Source organism: Cornus florida, unplaced genomic scaffold (assembly GCF_030987335.1).
Source record: "Cornus florida cultivar Cherokee Brave unplaced genomic scaffold, ASM3098733v1 CherokeeBrave_3.0.0_Hap2_Chr10, whole genome shotgun sequence".
Lineage (NCBI taxonomy): Eukaryota > Viridiplantae > Streptophyta > Magnoliopsida > Cornales > Cornaceae > Cornus > Cornus florida.
In genome coordinates, this window is record NW_026775580.1 from 108,269,902 (window position 1) to 108,290,571 (window position 20,670).

The 20,670-nt window shown below is 33.1% G+C and overlaps 1 protein-coding gene across 1 annotated transcript; it reads right to left on the reverse strand.

The window, feature by feature from the left end:
• Nucleotides 1-12,762: 12,762 nt before the first annotated feature.
• LOC132276913 (chloroplast envelope membrane protein-like) lies at nt 12,763-20,279 on the reverse strand. Its single transcript, XM_059778554.1, has 7 exons — nt 19,313-20,279; nt 18,799-18,884; nt 18,036-18,209; nt 17,078-17,192; nt 15,465-15,562; nt 14,840-14,975; nt 12,763-13,173 (listed from the first exon to the last, which is right to left on the reverse strand). The coding sequence occupies exons 1-7, from the start codon at nt 19,970-19,972 to the stop codon at nt 13,105-13,107; spliced, it is 1,338 nt and encodes a 445-aa protein (XP_059634537.1). The 5' UTR covers nt 19,973-20,279; the 3' UTR covers nt 12,763-13,104.
• Between the last annotated feature and the right edge of the window lie 391 nt (nt 20,280-20,670).

Consider the following 20,670-nt stretch of genomic DNA (forward strand, 5'->3'; position numbering starts at 1 on the left):
ACATAAAGCTAAAGGCCTAAGAACTGATACCCACACAAGACAAATCTTACAACTACCAAGAAACCAAAAACTGATTACCTGCACACAGTGAATTCAGCCAAAACCCAAACATCTCACATCTCCAGATCCCACAATCTGTACAGGTTGAAATCAGCAGAAATAGTGTTGTTTTTTTGTTTTTGTTTTTCACATCTCCATAGCCAATAATAAAAGTTTTAGCCCAAAATTACAAGCAAAAATTTGCTTGTAAATTCTGACAGAAACACTTAAAAATAAAGGCAGAAACAAAATATAATATTCACTATTGTGCCACACAAAATCCATATAAACAGACCCAAAAAAAATCACAAAATACACACAAACATAACCGAATAAGAAAATTTTAAAGGAAAAAATGATGAATGCATGACCTCCATAAGGGGAAAATCAAAAACAATATTGCAAGCTGTAAATAATAAGAAAAGAATTAAGGTGGTGTCCCTTAAGGAACAAAAACGATTTGAGCAGCCACACACACTTCGTGGTCTCTCCTAAGGAACAAAAAGCAGCCTCACACACTTCCCTCGCACAATGAAATTCTAGAGAAGCTAAATATCTCGCATCTTCAATATGAACAACATCATAAAAATTTAAATCAAACAAAAAAAACTACTCCTATTAAAAAAACTTGTGGCTTATATTTCGTTTAGTAACCATGCGTACTGCAAATATATATATATATATATATATATATATATATATATACACTAAACCGAAAAATAATTTTTCCACATCCACCTTCAAAATCTAGAGACTGTCTTATCAACACAAATAAAAATAATAATAATAATAATAATTTCTAACTGCAACAACACGAAAGTGAATGGCAACAAGGCTAGATAAATTCATCATCATAATCATGCTAGGCCCATGTAAATTAAACGAAGAGGGAGAACATAATTGGAAGATGATACAATGCTAAAGGTTTAAACTTTAAACATTTACCGAGATGGAGACCACTAATTACAAAGATAATTACATTATCAGACTGAAGGATTATAAAACCGCATAAATTTGAAATTCTTTCAGCATCATACCCCACAATAAAAATAAAAATAAAAGAAACAAATGGGCTAACCCTAGAAGACTAGTACACAGTACAAAAAACAAATAATAAAGAAGTATGGGGTTATGTAAAGAGACATGATTTTAGAACATGAAACAATTTGTATAAATTAGTAGATTAGAAAAAGATTAAAAAACTAAAAATTTATAAATAGGTAGATATTTAAGTGGATAGTTTTAGAAGCTAAATCTTAAACTAATCAATTGTAGCCGTGAGCCAGTGAAGGATGTCTATATATACACACAACAGTCTCATTTAAAGCAACAAACTCAAGGTGAGGGTGAAGTTTAGAGAAGAGGAGAGTGATTTATTTTTTTATTATTTATTTTTTTATTTTCATGTACTTAAATTACAATGGGTAAATATGTGGGAAGAGATAAAAAATAAATAAATAAATAATAATGATGGTAGGATTTAACCAATGTATTTATAATAAACGATGACAAGTACGTGTAAATGTAATGTTATATTTTACACATGACAAATCGGCTTGTATGTGGGGTTTTGAATTCTAACAAAGGAGAGAGAAAACGGTTTTATATCCGACGGAGGAAAGACAATTCTTGTGAACAAATCGCTATCTAACACGTCTACTAGTACGTATGCATATACCGTATTGTATCCAAAACGGGCTTGTATGTGGGGGCTATGTTTGGTTCAATGGGGAAAGAAAAAAAAAAATAAGGGTTAATTACACTCCCTGTAGAAAACTGATCCAAACAAGCCTTAAAAGGTAAAAAGATGAAATTACCCTTCATTAAAATATTAATTTTTAATAAAAAATATCAAAATCTTACAATGACAAAAATACTCTTATTAACCCTAAGGGTTTCTCTCACCACCTTTCACCGAAAACCATAAATTTAAGCTTCTTTCTACCTTCTCACCCACAACTTCCACCATCATCGCCACCACCCACCATCGCCAGTACAATATTAACCACATATATGTTTTTACTTTCTATAAGGGTTAGTTTGGTTAGTGTGAAGTAGTTAAAGTAGCAGAAAGGAAAAGAAATCGAAATTTTTTTTTTTTTAGGAGTTTTGTTATCCGGAAAGGGAAAATTTTAAAAAAAGTAGGATTCCGGGAAGAAAAAAAGGGGGAAAGCCCAGTCTAAGCGCAAAAGTCTAAAAGCATCTCCAGCGGTATGTTAAAAAACCTTTTTTTGTGTAAAATATACACTGCCACATAAGAATCATAAAAAAATTTCATCTCCAGCAGTATGTTAATATACACTGCCACATCACCCATGTGTAAACGGGTTGTGTAAAATACACAACCCTTTTACACAGCCACGTAAGAATATTTTCTCTCTCTTCCCCCTCTCCCACCCGCGTTTCTCTTTCTTCTCTCTCATTCTTTCACTCCTCTTTGTTTCCCACTTTTCTAGAGTACTATAGAGAAGAATCTGCAACTGGCGGCAATGTAAAAACTGCTTGAACATCTTTTATTTATTTATTTTTAATAAACATAGTTTGATTCGTCACTTTGTTTGATTTTTTCTTTTGCAATCATCGCCGTAAATTCTAGGGTTTTTTTTAGTTTTTAGATATATATTTTAATCACATTTTATATAATTGTTGTCAATAGCAGTTATACAAATTATTTTCTTTTTTCTTTCTTGGTGATTTAGTCAATTAAACCCTAAATCGTATGCTAGTGAGAAAGTTTTCTTTTGGCGAGATGGGAAAGTGAAATATAGAGGGAAGTTATTATTTTTTTCCTAATTGAGGAAGATTGGGACGTGATGTTTAATCGTCAAAAAGTAGAGTGAATCAAGTAGGTTTGTAAAAGTTATGTAGGGCCTTGTGTATGACAGGTGGTGGGTTATTATTGAAGGATATTTTTTTACACAAAATATATAAAATAACCGTTGGAGCTAAAAATAGATAACACAAATTTTTTGTGTAAATCTATTCTGACACGTCAGATTTACACAAAAATATATACACTACCGCTGGAGATGCTCTAAGCGCATATGGCGTATCTGATGAATTTTTCAAAATATTTCCCCACATAAAACACAAAAAGTTTACTTTTTCGCACAAAATTGTCATTTTATTTCCAAATTTAGACTTTATACTTCCTGTCATGATTAAACAAGGACAAATAATTTATCCTTTATGTCATGATTAAACAACTATTATATACTGGGACTAGGATTCATCATATCTAATAGGTCGTTTACCTAAAAATTTTGGAAATAAATTAAGAGTTGAATTGTAGAATATTAAATAATACTATTACTTTTAATAAAAAGAGATATTTAATAATTCAATAAAAACATTAGTATGTTATGATAAATGAGCTATATTCTACATGTAAATATAAATAATTGTTATTGAAAACACAAAATAAAAAGAATCTGGCAACTAAAATGCAGTCCTCCTTAATTTGTCTGATTTAAATATGAATATAAATAATAATAAAAATAATAATTTTTAATAATCTATTATTTTACTATTTATTTGCTAAAAATTAATATAAATAATTAGATATAAAGATGATTCATCTAACACAAAATTAATTTATTTTTTAATATTTAAAATCATAAGGGTAGTTTTGGTAAGTAAATTATTTTCTTTTCCTTTTCATGCAATCCAAACTACAGAAATAATATTTTTTTCATAATTTTCTTAAAAACTTTTCTTGCTAACCAAATACACGCACGAAACTTGATTTCCCTTTCTTTCACTTTTCATCATAAATTTTCGTCTAACCAAACGGATTAATCAAAAACACAAACATATATATATATATATATATATATATATATATATATATCCACACACATCCCACTAGTATCTCCAATCTAATCCAAACTCATCTTTGTCAAACTCTTGAACAATCCTATTGTGCTGGTGAGTCATGAGTGGTGAACAAAATCGTATCCAATCTATCCTCTCCGATTTTCCTCTCCTCCTCCATGCATTCCTAACCCACCCACTGCGTCTCATAGTCGTTCACCCTTACTGGAATTCACCAGTTGTCAGTGTGCTTGGGATTTATGCTTAACCTTTCAGGTTTAAGTCATAGTGCAGCATCAATTGATTTATTTTTTACTCACAAATTATGTATGGGCTTAAGGCGGGCTTAGGCTAAAGATTTTCTATATAAGCCTAACCTGAGATAAGTGCCAAGCCCGCCCGAGTTGCAGCCTAGTTTTCTCTAATTTGGGGTTTTCGCTGAATGGAACTATAAAGTGATGGTGGTGGTGGGTTTGGTGGGGGCTGTGAAGGCAAAGCTTAAAAGCTATATCCTATGTATAACAAACTGTATTGCTGTCATACTGTGTGTGGCTGTATTTATGTTTTTGAGTTGATTGATACTGTGGGTCTGCTTGTAAATCTAACATTTATCATGTCATAAGAAGTTAATTGTCACTGAGTCTTATAAGTTTGTTGTTCTGTTGGGAATATATATATATATATATATATATATATATATATATATATATATTTATATTAAGAAATTATGATTTTTCTTCACATTGTTGTGTATTAAGAAACCGTATGAGGTTGGTGTTGGCATGTTGCACAGGGACACTACCATGGTGATGGTGGTTGTGGTGGAGTGCCGCTAGTGGAGGTGGAAACCAACCTCTTCTTCTTTCCCTCCCTTCATTCTCTCTCTATAAATATCTATATATTTACAATGTATAAGGAGGATATGATATATATATATATATATATATATATATATATATATATATATATATATATACCATAGGGGAGGTCTGTGTAAATTACCCTTAATTTTAATAGACCAACTAACCTCTTATATATATATATATATAAGAGGTTAGTTGGTCTATTAAAATTAAGGGTAATTTACACAGACCTCCCCTATGGTTTGCCAAAATTACAGGCGGCACCCTTCCTGTTCCAGAAATTAGTTGGACCTCCCCTACTTTTTAAAATATCCTACACGGACCTCCCTTATTTGTGACGGACCGTTAAATTGACTAACAGAGCTGTCAAAATTACTGAAATTCTCTCTCCTTGCCATCTGAAATGACGAAACTACCCTCCCATGACATCAGCTTCTCAGTTACACGACTATTGATTCATTTGGAGGGAAAACTTACATTAATTATGTCTGTTTCCCAACCCAGGTCTTTTCATCAGCCTTACCAAAGTGGTGCTGTGTATTGTGAACACTCTGAGAGAGATAGAGAGAGAGAGAGAACGAAAGAACAAATGGTAAGGGTTGTTGCATGTGAAGGATTAACCAAAGATCGCATCAACATAGGAGTTCGCTTTCCATATTTGACAACAAATCCAAGTTCGTATTTGCAAAGAACGAGTTAGGGTTTGCGCATATGTGAATCTGAAGTGGTCTGAGGTATGTGAAAAGAATTTTGTAGTCGATATTGAGGGTTTTTGTTTTTTATTACTCTCTATTTAGTTTAGGTAATGTTAAAATTTATACTCTGTTTTTTGGGTGTGTGTATTTTTGAATAATTCTGTATTTAGTTTAGGGTATATGTTTTTTATTACTCTATATATATTTGTTTAGGGTTTTGTTTTCTATTTATTGTTAACTCTATACAGGCAAATAGGGCTTTTATAATTGAAATTATGTGTAATTTGGGAGTAGTTGTTCCATTGTATTGATTGTGTTAAATTTAGTTAATTTGTGTTTATAATTTATATTTTTGTTATAATTTTAATTGTTACGGTGATAGAATCAATTAATAATATTGTTGTTCACTACAAGTGGAACCTAACTTTTATAACTGGTGTGGATCCGAATTTTTATAGCATCATTGATCTTGTTAAAGATGTAACAATAGTAGTTTTATCTCATATTCCAACTACTGTCCCTTTGTCTCTATTTTTGTCTTGTGTTGTTCCTGGGTCTTCTGCTAGAATGAATGTGGATAGTGATAAAGATGTGCTAGAGATGTTTAAAGTAAATGCTGCTAAGAGATTGATAGACTTGTATATTGATAAGGTTGTAACTGATGTAAGTCCTGAATTTGCCTCAATTGAGAGCATGGAGTTTGATGATAGGGAGTCTGAGTTTGATGATAGGACATTTGATGACAGTAATGTGAATGACAATGATGACACTAATGTCAATGACAATAATGACACTAATGTCAGAGACAATGAGACTAATGTAAATGAGAACAATGGAAGACAGCCTGAGGATGAGTATGATTTGGAAGATTATAATGATGTATTTGGGTTTAGTTCTGAAGATGAGGAATGGGAAAATAGTGGGAAGAGTAAGAATCCAGTTCACAATGATGATGTGAATAAGAATGTGGAGGAAGAAAAGAACCATAGTGAGGATGGTATGTCAGACTATGAATCAGGAGATGAACCTGGTACTGAATCTGATAATGACATATATGTGGAAGAAGAAGGTGTGAGATAAATGTTGAACAATAGAAAACTGAAACAGCAAGGGGTAGGTGTTATGCAAACTGTTTAAAGGGAATTCCATTTAAGAGAGGTGTGGATGGAAAGATTAAGTTAGAAGAAGGTCATCTATTTGTCAATGTGAACCATTTTAGGGATATTTTGGTTGATTTTTGTGTCCAATAGGGATGTAATATAAAAAGAGTAAAAAATGAGAAGCAAAGAGTTACTATAAGATGTGCAGTTGAGGGGTGTCCATGGAGGGTACATGCTTCCCGTTTGGTAGATAGAGTAACTTATCAAGTCAAGACAATTAGAGGTCCACACAATTGTGTGGAGTGGCACTGTGAGGGATGCAACATCCACATGGATTGCTAAAAAGTTTGGGCAGAGTATAAAAGATAATCCAAGGGTTCCACTTGATGCATTGCATACAACAGTGATGAGCCAATTCAAAGTTGATGCAAGACCCATGCAACTATACAGAGCTAAAAGGAAAGTTATGGACGAGTTAGAGGGAAACCATGGGGAAGCATACACTTTGCTTCCTAAGTATGCTAATGAAATTTTCAAATCTAATCCTGGTACTATCATGAAGCTTGAGAGGGACTTGCCTAGTATGACATTTAAAAGAATTTTTATGTTTTTAGAAGCTATACAATATGGATTCAATAATGGTTGCAGGGAGTTCATTGGATTGGATGGCTGTCACTTAAAGACCCCTTTATGGTGGTGTGCTCTTGTCTGCTATAGCCCTTGATGGGAATAATGGCCTTTTTCCACTGGTTGTGGCTGTGGAAGAAAATGAAGGGAAAGAAAGCTGGAAATTCTTCCTTCAAGAGTTGCAAACATTTGTTGAACTTGGTCAAGATAGACATATATGCTTCATGTCAGAACAGCAAAAGGTAAAAACTTCATTTATTATATGTAATTTCTATATCTAATAAATTACATGAAATTTATATATCTTGTGCTTAGGGTCTTGAACAAGTAATGAGGATTGTTTTCATACATGCAACCCATAGGCTATGTTGGAGACATCTATATAACAACTTCAAAAAGAAGTATCCAGGATTGCTTTTGCAGTCTTTTTTCTGGAAGGCAGCTAGAGCCTATAATGATTACACATTTAATGAGGCAATGAAGCAAATGAAGGAGGTGTCAAGAGAGGCTTATAATTGGGTCTTAAGAATAGATGTGTGCAAGTGGTCAAAGCATGCATTTTCTGACCAGGTGAAGAGTGACCATGTCACTAATAATTTTAGTGAGTCATTCAATAATTGGGTTGGGAAGCTTAGGTCTAAACATATTTTAGGGTTGCTTGATGGTATTAGGAGCAAATTGATGAGAAGACTCCTAATGAGGGCTGAAAATGCCAGTACTTAGGTAGGATTGGTGACCCCAAACATTAAGAAAAAATTGAATAAATTGATTGATGAGTCTAGATCATGTAATGTTACCCTAGCAGGGCAAGATGAGTATAAAGTCATAAATGAGGAAGGAAAGCATATAGTGAAGCTTAGATCAAGGTCATATGATTGCAGGATGACAGATTTCTGGCCTTCCATGCAAACATGCAACTGCAGCCATAACACACAAAAGAACAGATATTGAACAGTACTGTGATCCATGTTTCTATAATGAAACATACATAAGAACTCATTCTGATATGATTCACCCAGTACCTGATCAAAGAATGTGGACTCCTTTGCATTGTAACCCTGTGGAACCTCCAGTTCTAAGGAAAAAGCCTGGCAGACCAAAAAAAGCCAGGACTAGAGATGCAGATGAGCCTGCAGCTGTAACTAGTGATGCTAAAAAGAGCAAATCCCTACAATGCTCACAGTGTGAAGAATTTGGGCACAACAAGAGAACATGCAAAGTAGGTCAACCCAACCAGGTAAATCACTTATAAATTTTTTAATATTAACTGAAGAGTTAATGCCCTTTAACTTGTGACATTATTTGACACTATATAAGAACTTGCAGGGACATACAAGTACACCAAGAAGCAGTCAAGTTGGAAGTGGAAGTTCAAGTTTTACCAGTTTAACAGAAGAGGTATAACTTTTTTTTTAAAAAAAAAGAAGTTTAACTTTTTTTCTATTTTTCTTAAATAGACTAAGTTTATTTTAATTATAATCACAGATGATGAGGCCTACATCAGCTACTCAATTTGGGTGTCAAAGCTCAATGAGGAATGTAGGTAGAAAAGCCACTGCAAGCACCAACCAAGTTGGAAGAGGGCGTACAACCTCAAATCAATCAAAAATCACCAACCAAGCTGGAAGAGGGTATGCAAGCTCAAGGTCAAATCAAGCAGGAAAAGGCATTGCAAGCACCAACCAACCTGGACAAGGCTCTGCAATATCAAATCAACCAAGAAAACCCAATACAGTCAAATTTGCAATTCGAAGAGGTACTGGAAGAAGCAACCAATCTGGAAGGGACACTTGAAGATGGAGAAGAAGGCAGTTGAAGATGCAGCCATAATATAGTTAACTATATTTTTTTTTGTGGACAATTTATGAAACTTTTGTTGTTTAACTACTTTGTGGGTAACTCAGTTGTGTAAAAAGAATAGACATATATATGGTATAGCTTTTGGTATAGCTTTTAGACAACTGACTTTTGGTATAGCTTTTGGACAACTCTGAATTTTATTGGTAAATGATATGATATGTTTATGGGTAACTCAGTTGTTTATATGGTATGTTTTGTGGACAATTGGTTGTTTGTATAAATTGTTCATATTTATGGGTTGTTTGTCATATAGGTCTGAATTTTTTGTCAATGCAGTTTGTCAATGCAGAGTTTGTCAATGCAAAACATATAGCAGCTTCATTTATTACAAAAGAACTCCATCATTCATTAAGAACTTCATTAAGAACTAAACATCATTCATTACAAAACATAATTACTGAAAGCATAGCACATTCAATATACAACTGACAAAAAAATGAATACAACTGAAAAAAATGCAAGAAATAAACTTGCATTGATAAGCAGCTTCATGAATCCAAGGGGTGTTTTAAACATTACAAATTGAGACCTTATCTTACCAATTTCACACATTGTCTCATCAATCTCAGACCTTAGTACACCAATTTCAGACCTTATCTCACAAATTTTAGACCTTAGCTTACAAATCTCAGAACTTATCTCAGCAACATTTGTCATAATCTCAGGAAATACATCTTCTTCGTTACATATTGTAGCAGAGTCCATCACATCCTCTGTAATGCAAGTTATTGGATTGCACAATTCCCAAACACCACAACTTCTAGTTGGACAGACATAATACAACTTCCCTTTATTGTTATAATCATTAGAACCTGTTACCTTAATTACACATTTTGTTTTTGATTTACATTTGCAATACAGATCCCTGTACCTTAAATCACCCAAGCTTGAAGCTTTTCCCTTTGAACTAGTAGACATGTTTCCAAAAAGAAACGAAAATCCAGATATTTGAAGAACAACTCGTAACCTACAAGACCTTCGCGATTCTCCAAATTTTTGAAAAACAAATCGCAACCCACAAAAATTAAATTTTCAGATTTTTGAATAACCAAATTGAAAATCCAGATATTTGTTTTGAAGATAACAAATCGAAGCTAAGAATTCAGCCTTTAATTTCTAGATAAACATAACTTACCCAAATGGAGCCCTAAGTTGCAGACAGAAGAACAATCTTCTTCTTTATCGTTTTTCTTCAAATTCCAGAACAATCTTCTTCTTTTTCTTCCTCTCCAAAGCTACCACAACACTTGATTTGCACAACACAACCTTTGTAGAGCAGCAACTTCTCACAACGACAGCAACTTCGTCTTCTTCTTCTCTTCAGCCCTAAGAGACCCGTTCTGTAGCACAACGGTTACAAAATGGGTCTTATATATATAATATACCCAAGGGTATTTGCGGCATTTTAAAAAAAAATAGTAGCTGACGTCATCATTTTTCGTCGTTGACTGGCGTTGACCGTAACGAAATGGAGGTCCGTGTAGGATATTTTAAAAAGTATGGGAGGTCCGAGTAATTTCCGGAACAGGAAGGATGCCACTTGTAATTATGGCAAATCATAAGGGAGGTCTGTGTAAATTACCCTAAAATTAATTAGAAGGTTAAGTCGGTACTTTTAACATTTCAATGAGTCAATTGAATGTCAAAGAGCATTCTAGTCATTTTATCATGTGTCAGAGTGTTTGGGGGTGTCTTTGTCAAATGAAACAAATTTGAAGGGTGTTATTGTTTCATAAGACTATCAATAAAATCAGGAAGTGTGAATGTAATTAACCCAAATGATAAGAATAGTTACGAGGGAAAAGAAATAAAGGAAATGAGGATATAGTTAATCATTTGTTGTTTTGTTGATTAATAAAGTGAAAAATAATAGTAAAAAATAAAATAAAATAATAGTAATCATGTGGTGGGTGGGTGGGTGGGTGGGTGGGAGGAAAGAAAAATAAAGTATTATAATGAATTTACTACTATATCCTTATTCATAGATTTTGCCTTTTATTAAAAGAAGAGCTAATTTGGTGTTAATAAATTTTCATTAAAAAATCTAATCTTTCATTTCTTCTCCTTTCATTTTCTCTCATTTTTGGAAGACTAACAAAACCAACACATCTTATATAATTGATTAACAAAACTAACACATCCTATTTCCTTTTGAATCCCTCATTTGCTTCCTTTCTTTTCTTTAAAAAATTCATACCGTACACAATATTTAATTTCTCTCCATTACTTTTCTTTTCTTTTTCTTTCAATACCTCTAACCAAATTGAGCCTTAGATTAGGAAGCAATGAGGTTCATTGAGCAATAAAATTAGGACATGTGTCAATTCATATTCTCAGAACATCGTGTGGTGAAAAATTAGGACTTATGTCAATTCATATTATCATAACATCGTGTGGTGGAGCTTGCATATCTGAATTTGAATAGTGTATATAATATAATTGTTAGATTAGTTAAATTTAATAGACACTCTCTCACATCACATCGAATTTGAAGTGTATATAATATAATTGTTAGAATAGTTAAATTTAATAGAAACTCTCTCACATCTACTTTGTCCTTACCGTGACTTGACCGCCTAAATTTCTATTTTGAAAGGTAAAAAAATACCATAAAATTACACCATTTGATAATAGGTGAAACAATTGTAGACCTAATATTATATTCCAAAGTAAAATGATATTTGTGCAAGCAAACACACAAATGCATCAAGGATGAGGTTTATTTGAATTTTTTTTTTTTTTTTTTGGGCAAGTGTTTATTTGAGTTAGATTCTTGTATTTGTATAATGAATCATTTTTTTCTTCTTCTTTTTGTGGTTCCATTCTGCAGATGTTATTGATAATTTGAAAAAAACAAAATTTACAGGCCTGTTTGGTTTGTAACTCTAATAACAGTTTTCTTTTTTAAAAAACTGAAAACAGAAAATTGTATAAAAAATTCTGTTTGATTTAATTTTCTAAAAATTCATTTATAAAAAAGTCTATTTTTAGAAAATTGTCTTTTATTGTTTTCTAAAAACTGTTCTCTAGATTCTTAAGAACTATTTTCAGAATTATATATACATTTACAACTCATATATTTCTGGTGGTATATTAATTTGAAGTACGCTTTTAGTCCTTTGGTTAAACTACTATATTAATTTTTTGTTGCCGATGTATTAAACCCAGACTGTATTGACAGTCTTGTCACCTTCTAACTCTTGTTAATGCATAAAAATAAACTAATTTTATGTATGTAACCGAAATAAACATCTATCCACTGTACTAATCCCAGGTATCTTAAATAAATAAATAAATAATCCTAGATTTCTTATCAAATGACAACACATTGAAATAAATTTGAGTATTTCTTATCTATTTATCAACACTTGTGGTTAATGATATATTTTCTCGTGACAAAGTGAAAAGCAGAGATTGTGGTGGGTTGTAAATTGTAACTGTGTACCCGCGTTTTTGTTTAAAATTTTGAATATATATTTATATATATAAATGATTTAAATAAAAAAGAAAAGAACACCATCAAAGTAATTCCTACAAACATTAAAAGTGATCTTGACATATGAAATCATTAAGAAAGGAAAAGTATAATCAAATAATCTTAGCATCAATGTCTTCTGACAAGAAACCAAAATATTCACAACGATATGGAGCTTGATTTATATAGCAAGTGCCATCTAATGGAAGAGTTTAAACTGATGATCTCTAGTAACCTCCATATACAATACATGTTTTTTATTCGAAATTCTGAAGAATATTAGATGGAAAAAAAAAAAAAAATCCAAAAATTATTACAATAGAATTAGAAAATTTGTAATCAAAGTGACATTTGACCATGAATATAAAATTCATAATTGTGATTTTCATCCTAACTCATAGTATTACAAGGAATTTATGTGACAAAAGGTATTTGAGCAATGACAAGCTATTTACATACATAGAATACTTATAAGCTGCATATTGCAATTCAAGACAAGCCTCTTACAAGAAGATGAAGTAAACATGGTTGAGCTGGAGAAAAAGTAGCAAAGATGATTCAATTTACCTTCTTTGGTACTTCCTTGTAAGGTGAAAGAATTCAGACAAAAATAAATAAATAAATCAATCTGTCTAGTGCCGCTTCATTTCTCGAAAAATATTTGCCACCTTTGGGGATAATCTTGGGAGGAATTTAAACAACTGAATGACAAACATAAAAACTATGCATAAGTATTGAATGAAAAATTATAGAAGAAAGTTGCTTTTTCGCAATAGAGCAAATGATATTAAAGTGACTGAAGAAAATTTTACAAATTCAAAAGAATTTATGTAACGTTTAATTTTGGGAAACTGTTCCATCATAAACCATCAACCAACATACTAGAGCAAAGAATTTTTTGTTGTACCAATTGGACATACTAGAGCAAATGATATCGGGAAATGATTTAGATGCAGAATAGGAAAAAGGAGCGTAGAGAGGTCAGGAGTTATAGATGCACTCATGCAAAACTTCAAGAAAATCATATTTTGACTCTTGTTCATGTGATCTTTAAACAAGAAAATCTAGAAAATAGCAGCGAGCATACAGAATTATGCAACAGGCCAGCTCAGCTAATCATATTGATGTTTAGCAATGCATTTACATGCACGTCCACAAGAACACATTCAAATAGAACGGAAAATGCCTCTATGAACCAGATTATTATGACAGGAGATTGGTAGGGAATGACAGACAACTGTTATAATGGGAAAATAGATGGTGAGAACTAAAAAAATAAAATAAAGGAAACAACGGATTTTTTAACCCAGTGTAGTGTTCGTCCTTCCCATAACTAACTGCATTCACTTGTTCACAGTGAGCACCCTGCATCAGCATTCATAGTTCACGACGACTTCATAAGGATAGCCCTACCAAAGTCACAAGTGATTAAACATACCAAAGGCAAACTGGCATCCCAAGCCAGATAAAGAGTATTATGCCCTTCCCATAATTTTTTTCTTCTCTTGTTGTATCAATTGTCAAGGTGGAAGATAGACAGCAAAGAATTTTCTCATACAAAGAAAATTCCAGTGTTTCACAATAAAATGATATTAGAGTTTCTTAGTTCCATAATTGCTCTCTCATTTGTTGCTTACTTATGGAGTTCCCATATTCTTCTATAAGCGCAAAAAGACCATGGCCAAAATCCAAATAGTGAAGGAAAGAACTGTATCTAGGTCCAGGTTAATGGTGACTCTGAATACTGATGTCATCCAGTATATTCAGAAGGCACAAATGTTTGACAGATTTAGGTCAAGCAGTATACTTTGACAACAGAAAAAGTATTGATCCCATTAGATTTATATGGTGGAACACTCAAAAGACCTGTTTTTTATGTGTCAGACCCTCTAATCCCTAAATATTAGAACACGCCAACAGAGCTGAACTAGGTTTTCCTTCGTATACATGCTATGATATGTGAATCACCTATGCGATATATCATGTTCAATAAGTTGACTTGGGTACTACCTTATCCATTGTATATCATGAGAAGAAGAAAAAAAAAAAAAAAAAAAAAATGGAAAGAACATTAGGGGATCTTTATCAAACTAGAAATCTGTCCTGTTTCCTTTCACCCTTTTTTTAATATATATAAAATATTGGGGTTTCCTGGCGAAGTAACAACTGTATCCAGTGAAAAAAAAAAAAAAAGAACAACTGTATCCCTCTGTAGCAAATTCCAGTATGCATAAATAGGGAAAATAGTAAACTACTAACAAAAACCAAACAACACTCATTGCCAAATATACATTCTTGCTTCATGGTGACCAGTAGGACAGGAGAACAAATTTTTTTATGTAAAAGTATTCCAGATGTAGAACATACCCAAAGCTTCACACATGCATCAATGATGACTGGAATTAGGCAGATAAATATGGTTACAACAGATGGATCAACCTCAAGGCCATAATGCTCAACGAATATATCTAGCAAAGTCTGCCAACCAGATTCAGAATGGTACCTGTAAGTTTGCAATTTCATAAGTAATGTGAAGTTCGGAAGCACAAAACTCAGATATACCGTCACAAGTAGAACCAAATAAAATTTAGGGAAAAAAGAGAGATAACCCTGCGAAAGTTTGTTAGCATCTTAGAGAAAGAGGGTTACCTTTAAAAAAAACTGTATAGAGAAAAAGACTATCCTATTAGTTATATTGAAAATTTTGATTTTATACAACATTTTACCAAGTTCTAAAAATACAGGACAACAAAGAAAGGCACTTCCAATAGAGAACTTTAAAATTATATTTCAAGAAAAAGGGTAAAAAATTCACCTCATATGATCGTATCACCATTACAGTTCTAGTAAACATCAATTAATTTTCAAGTTTTCATACAGATTACTTGTATGAAAGAATTTACTTAATTGCATGAACATAGCTTTGCAACATAAATTTTATTTGATGAGGGAGAACTTGCTGATACTCTCAGGAAAGAGCAGAAAAAATTACCCCAAAAAAATATCTGTAATAAGTACAATCAGAAAAGCCTTCCCGGTGTCTGAAATATTATTTATTATCTTATACCCTGTAAATTTCAGCAAAGCTACCTGCAAAAGGGAGGGGAAAATAAATAAATGGTCAGGCAGCTATTTGGATGGAGAATGGGTAATTATAGCTAACTCTTAAACATATGCCCAAGCAGAAAGCAAAAAGATAGATGCATATATGTGCAGCAGCTATAAGAAGGAAATATTCACTTGTATGTTACATAAAGATTTAATGGCTACATTGCTCATTTACAAAACAAAACATCTCTGTCACTTTTAGTCTAATAAAATAGTTGAATGTAGGACTAAAGGCTAAAGGCATACTTAAAGCACTATAGCTTGAGCTTATAGCATCTAATATGATGTTAGGTGCGGGAAAAAACATACAAAGTAAACACAATTATTTAAGTGGTTTGGAAGTCTACATCCACGGGCAAAGATGATCAAAAGATTTCATATATGGAGAAGAAGAGAATACAAGAAGCCTGCCTCCAAATTCATAAACCAGGTGTGTAGAGTTGAGGATGTGGAGTTACAGACTCATAAACATAAGAATATACGTTCAATAAACCCCGTATATTAGTCCCATTGGTTTGAATAACCCTGAACGAAAATGATTTGACATTAAACCATTCATAGAGCGGTAGTTAACACAAATGGTGGAAGGGAGTTTTTCTCACAATTAACAATATCCTACCTACAATTACTACCGCTAACTCTTAAAAGGGAATAATATATAAAACCTATATATACACAAATCACAGGTGCCATCCCCTCTTGTATTTTATTATGAAGGGATCAATACATGAATGTTATTGATCATCCATCAGATAGCTTGCTGTATTGGCCAAAAAAATTGTTGGTTAAGTTCTGATGTCTTGTGAGCTGCGATAGTAGTCTAGAAAATCATATTCGAGGAACTGTCAAATTTTGTGCACACCACAAAATGATCAAAGCTCTCCTCTTCAAACAGGCATCACAAAATTGCATTTTCACTGTAATTTTCCATACACAGATTTAATTGATCCAAATCAGATCAATATATTCATCAATCTCCATGTACATTATTTTAATTCCATTTATAGGTTTCACAAATCATAATCTCTAGACTAGAAAATGGTATAGTCCTTGACAACTAAATGATGGTGTTGTTTCTAACAACAATCACAAATTTTGAAACATAATCACAGTAGATCATTAGATTGGGCAGACAAAGGGCTAAATCGTGTCTCTAATGGCTGAAGGAAAAAAATATCGGAGTGTCTTCTACATGTTCTCATGGAAAGTGTTCCATTAAGACGCAGGGACATAAATATCAACCAGAAAATACCAAGAAAATTCAAAAGTTAGTAATCTGATAACCATAGTTACTGCACCTGCAAATGTTTCCACTACTAACTTTAAATTAATCAATTTGTTGATTATTGTTGTTGATGATGAGGATGATGGCACATAAATGTGAAATAACATCATCACATTCAAAGGTAATAATGCTACCATATTGATTGGAAAATACTCTTTTATAATTTAATAGAAAGAAAGGAAGTGACGCAAAAAAAGCAAATGAGAACTCACTTTACTCTGGTTGAAGTATAAAAGAATGAATAATGAGATCCCAAACACCATATCTGACAATATATTGGCAAATGCTCTACGGTTCTCTAACCTCCATTCATCACGCAACTCTAACCTGATAGAGCAACAAGCAGGAGGTTGATAAATTAGAATTCAGTGAATTAACATAATTGGAAATTTAGGTATGTGTGAGCAAGGCACAAAAAAACTTTTAAGAGAAAGTGTGTAGCCAACATAACCAGTGTTAGCATCCCTAATGGGGGAAATTTTGTAATTTAATAATGCAATGGCCATAGTTTAATTACTTTCATGGCATATGGAACATATCAATGTTGAACTACAAATACAATGAAATATGCAATTCTTGAAGAATAAATTATGTCAGAATGATATTTCAAGAACAAAAGATCATAAATTTGTTGACATGAAGCTTCCTGATCCACCTATATTGGTATTTCTATTAATATTAAGAAGACCAAAGCATTATAATCCACCTCAACTGGTAATTATGTCAACACTGAGATAATAAGAAGATAATACGAAAAATATCTAACTTTAAACATCTAAAAATGAGATTGTATGATAAATTATTGATTCAGTACCACTATAAGTTTTAAAGTTCTTAAATTTCAAAGCAGGAAGCAATTAAGTATGGTAGACACTTGATGGATCTACTAAGGTTTTCCTGTCTTGCCCTTGCAGGGAGGAAATAAAAGAAGAGGGGAGAACAAGAAAACATTTCTTCACTTTCATCGGCCATGTTGTCACCAAATCTAGAAATTACTCTTAAGCAAGATTGGTAAAACTGAAACCATCTTCATATGTTTCAATTCTTCATTTGCATTTGTAGATTCCTTCTCCCAGTCACCATTTCAACAGTGATCATATCAAGAAAAAAATAATGATGAAACAAAATAAACAATTCCCAAAAAAAGAATGTAGAAATCTTTAATCGTACGCTTTATGCCGTAACTCCAACCAAACCTCCTCATCAGAAAGAGGTGGAGATTTACCAATCTCTACCTCAAACCGAAATTTTGCTTTTTCAATTTTTAATTCCTTAACCATTTCAAGCTTTTGATGTCTTCTCACATCAAGGATCTCTGCGGCTAGTGGTACAGTCTTCACATACCTGTTCAAGACAGAGAGGTCAGTTGTATCATTGTTGAAGACACAAAGTTTATGACTCGTTACCATTTACAGACAAAGCAAAATCCTCAAGTGCAGGTTATATATAAAAAATGCTTTACATATGTTGGTCTGCACTGCTTCAATCAATACTTGTTTGTGTGGATCTAAGCATGCCTGCCTATTCACAGGGTTTATAGAAGCTTTAAAAATTTATAAACACCTTCGGAAACCAATCCTGTTTCTAATTTTCTACTCAAATTGGAAGTGGACAATGGAACCCTGATCTTCTTTGAGTTGCATTTTGCCCTAAATCCAGTATTCACTCTGTCATCTGTAGTTCAGCATGTTTGAGATATATATATATATTTTTTTCTTCCTTTTTCTATTTATTTACTTTTCATAGGTAATGGTTTTAAACTTTTAATTATGTATCTCTCATAAAAAAGGAATTTCATTAAGAAAAGTTCTGTCCCAGCAAAATCAAGCATCGACACAAAGAGGGTAAGGCTAAATAACTGTACCTCTCTCTCTCTCTCAACAAAAAACAAGAGAACTCAATCAAGCTAAAACCAGTGTGCCTCAATCATTACCTGTCCAAAAAAGGCATGAGAACATAGTCATGAACCAAAAAATCCAATGCCCATGGTATCACTACCAATACTGCCAAAAATTTAGCCTGCAGCAAGAACGATGATTGCGGTTCAGGATAACTAATCACATATTTCAACAAAAACATGCAAATACGAAACAGATTACCAATATACTAAAGAAGAGGATAATGGACCAATTGGCAGAGTATTCATACAATAAACATTAAGACATGTCCTGCAGTGCTTCATAATGTAATGATCTTCAACTTAACGAAAACTTAGTAGTCATTTGTTTTTAAGAAGTTTAAACCCTACAATCTTGTTCATCTGATCTCATAAAGAAACGTTTTATTTCAATAATTTAGGCTCTGACTTAAACCAAAATTAAGTATTTCATCAACATGAAAAGCAACATCCCAGTGGCAAGCTAAAAAAGATGGTGTAGAATACTAAATCAAGGATGCTTAGCTCATAAAATGGCTTGCTGAATTTAAGTCACTGTGAATGGACTCACTGAATTCAAGGAAGCATATCGAAAAACACGGTCTTCATATAGCAAGTCATCGTCTTCCCTCCCAAAGACCAAATCCCTCACAGACTTGACCAAACCCTCCTCGGGCATCGTCTCACTAGGATCTGCCTTCACATCTTCTCTTGATATCCCGACTTTTTCGTTCCAATCTTGACCCAATGATGAACTAATGACATCTTTGGTTTCATCCACAAGCCAGTCTTCCCACCCCCTTTTCTCCTCATTCCTCATATCTTCCTGAGCTTCTCTCAATTCAATGATTGCCTCTGCTCTCCTCTTCCATGCTTCGAACTTTTCACCCTCGGACAACTCCTCTTCACTCAAGCTCTCTGATTCCTCCTCCTCAAACATATCCTCATCCTTCAAACCGAGCCAATTGCCATCTTCGTCGAAAAAGAATTTCTGCCACCAACTTCTCTTTCTTGAATGCCTTTTCTTTGCATTTGGAATCAAACCACAAAACCTCCTCCCCCCACTCAATTGAACAACAATACTAGAAAATTTACGCGACTTGTGACAAATGCTTCGATTCAAAAAGACTAAGTTTTCACGTAAGACTAATGAAGTGCTCATCAAGAACATATACAGAGCCCAACATTTTTCAACCTCATAAATTAGTTGGGCAGTCCAAATTCTGCTCATGTAAATTCATACCACACACAACAGAAACCATTGGAATCTAATTGCCCACAAATGTGATATTCTATCCAAACAGAATTCAAACATTATTACCCCCAAATATCAAGTCGTTCCTCCTGAAAAATCACCAAAATTAAAAATCCACAAACAATAAAACCCCAAGCCAATTGATTAAACCACAGATAAAGAACTATAGGGACATATAGAGAGAAGGGGCAGAGAGAGAGAGAGAGAGAGAGAGAGAGAGAGAGAGAGAGAGCAGAAGAAGTGTCTTTGGAGCAAAGCTGTGGGTTGTTTCTTTTTAGCGGGAGTGGATAACGGTTTCAATCAAAGTTTAGATAAACCTATTTTCTTTATTACCATATTGGCCTTTTGGGTGATTTAGGGTTTCTATCTGATTTACTTGGATTTCCATGGTATTCCCGTAATTCAGTGCGAAACCCTAGGGGCAATGTGTTGATTCGGGCGGAAGCATGTACAATCCTTGCCTCGGTGACTTGGTGTAGATGTGCGATAATTCAGTCCACACGAGTGGCTGAAAAATAAAAGTGAGCATTAGCTTTGTACAATTGAATGTAGTAAGGGTTGTGTTAGGATTAAGATTTCTCTTTTCTTTCAGTCCTAGTATATACAACCTAGAGATAAAAGTTTTGGAAAAATTATACAATTATATCATTTAATATTTATTGCACATATATATA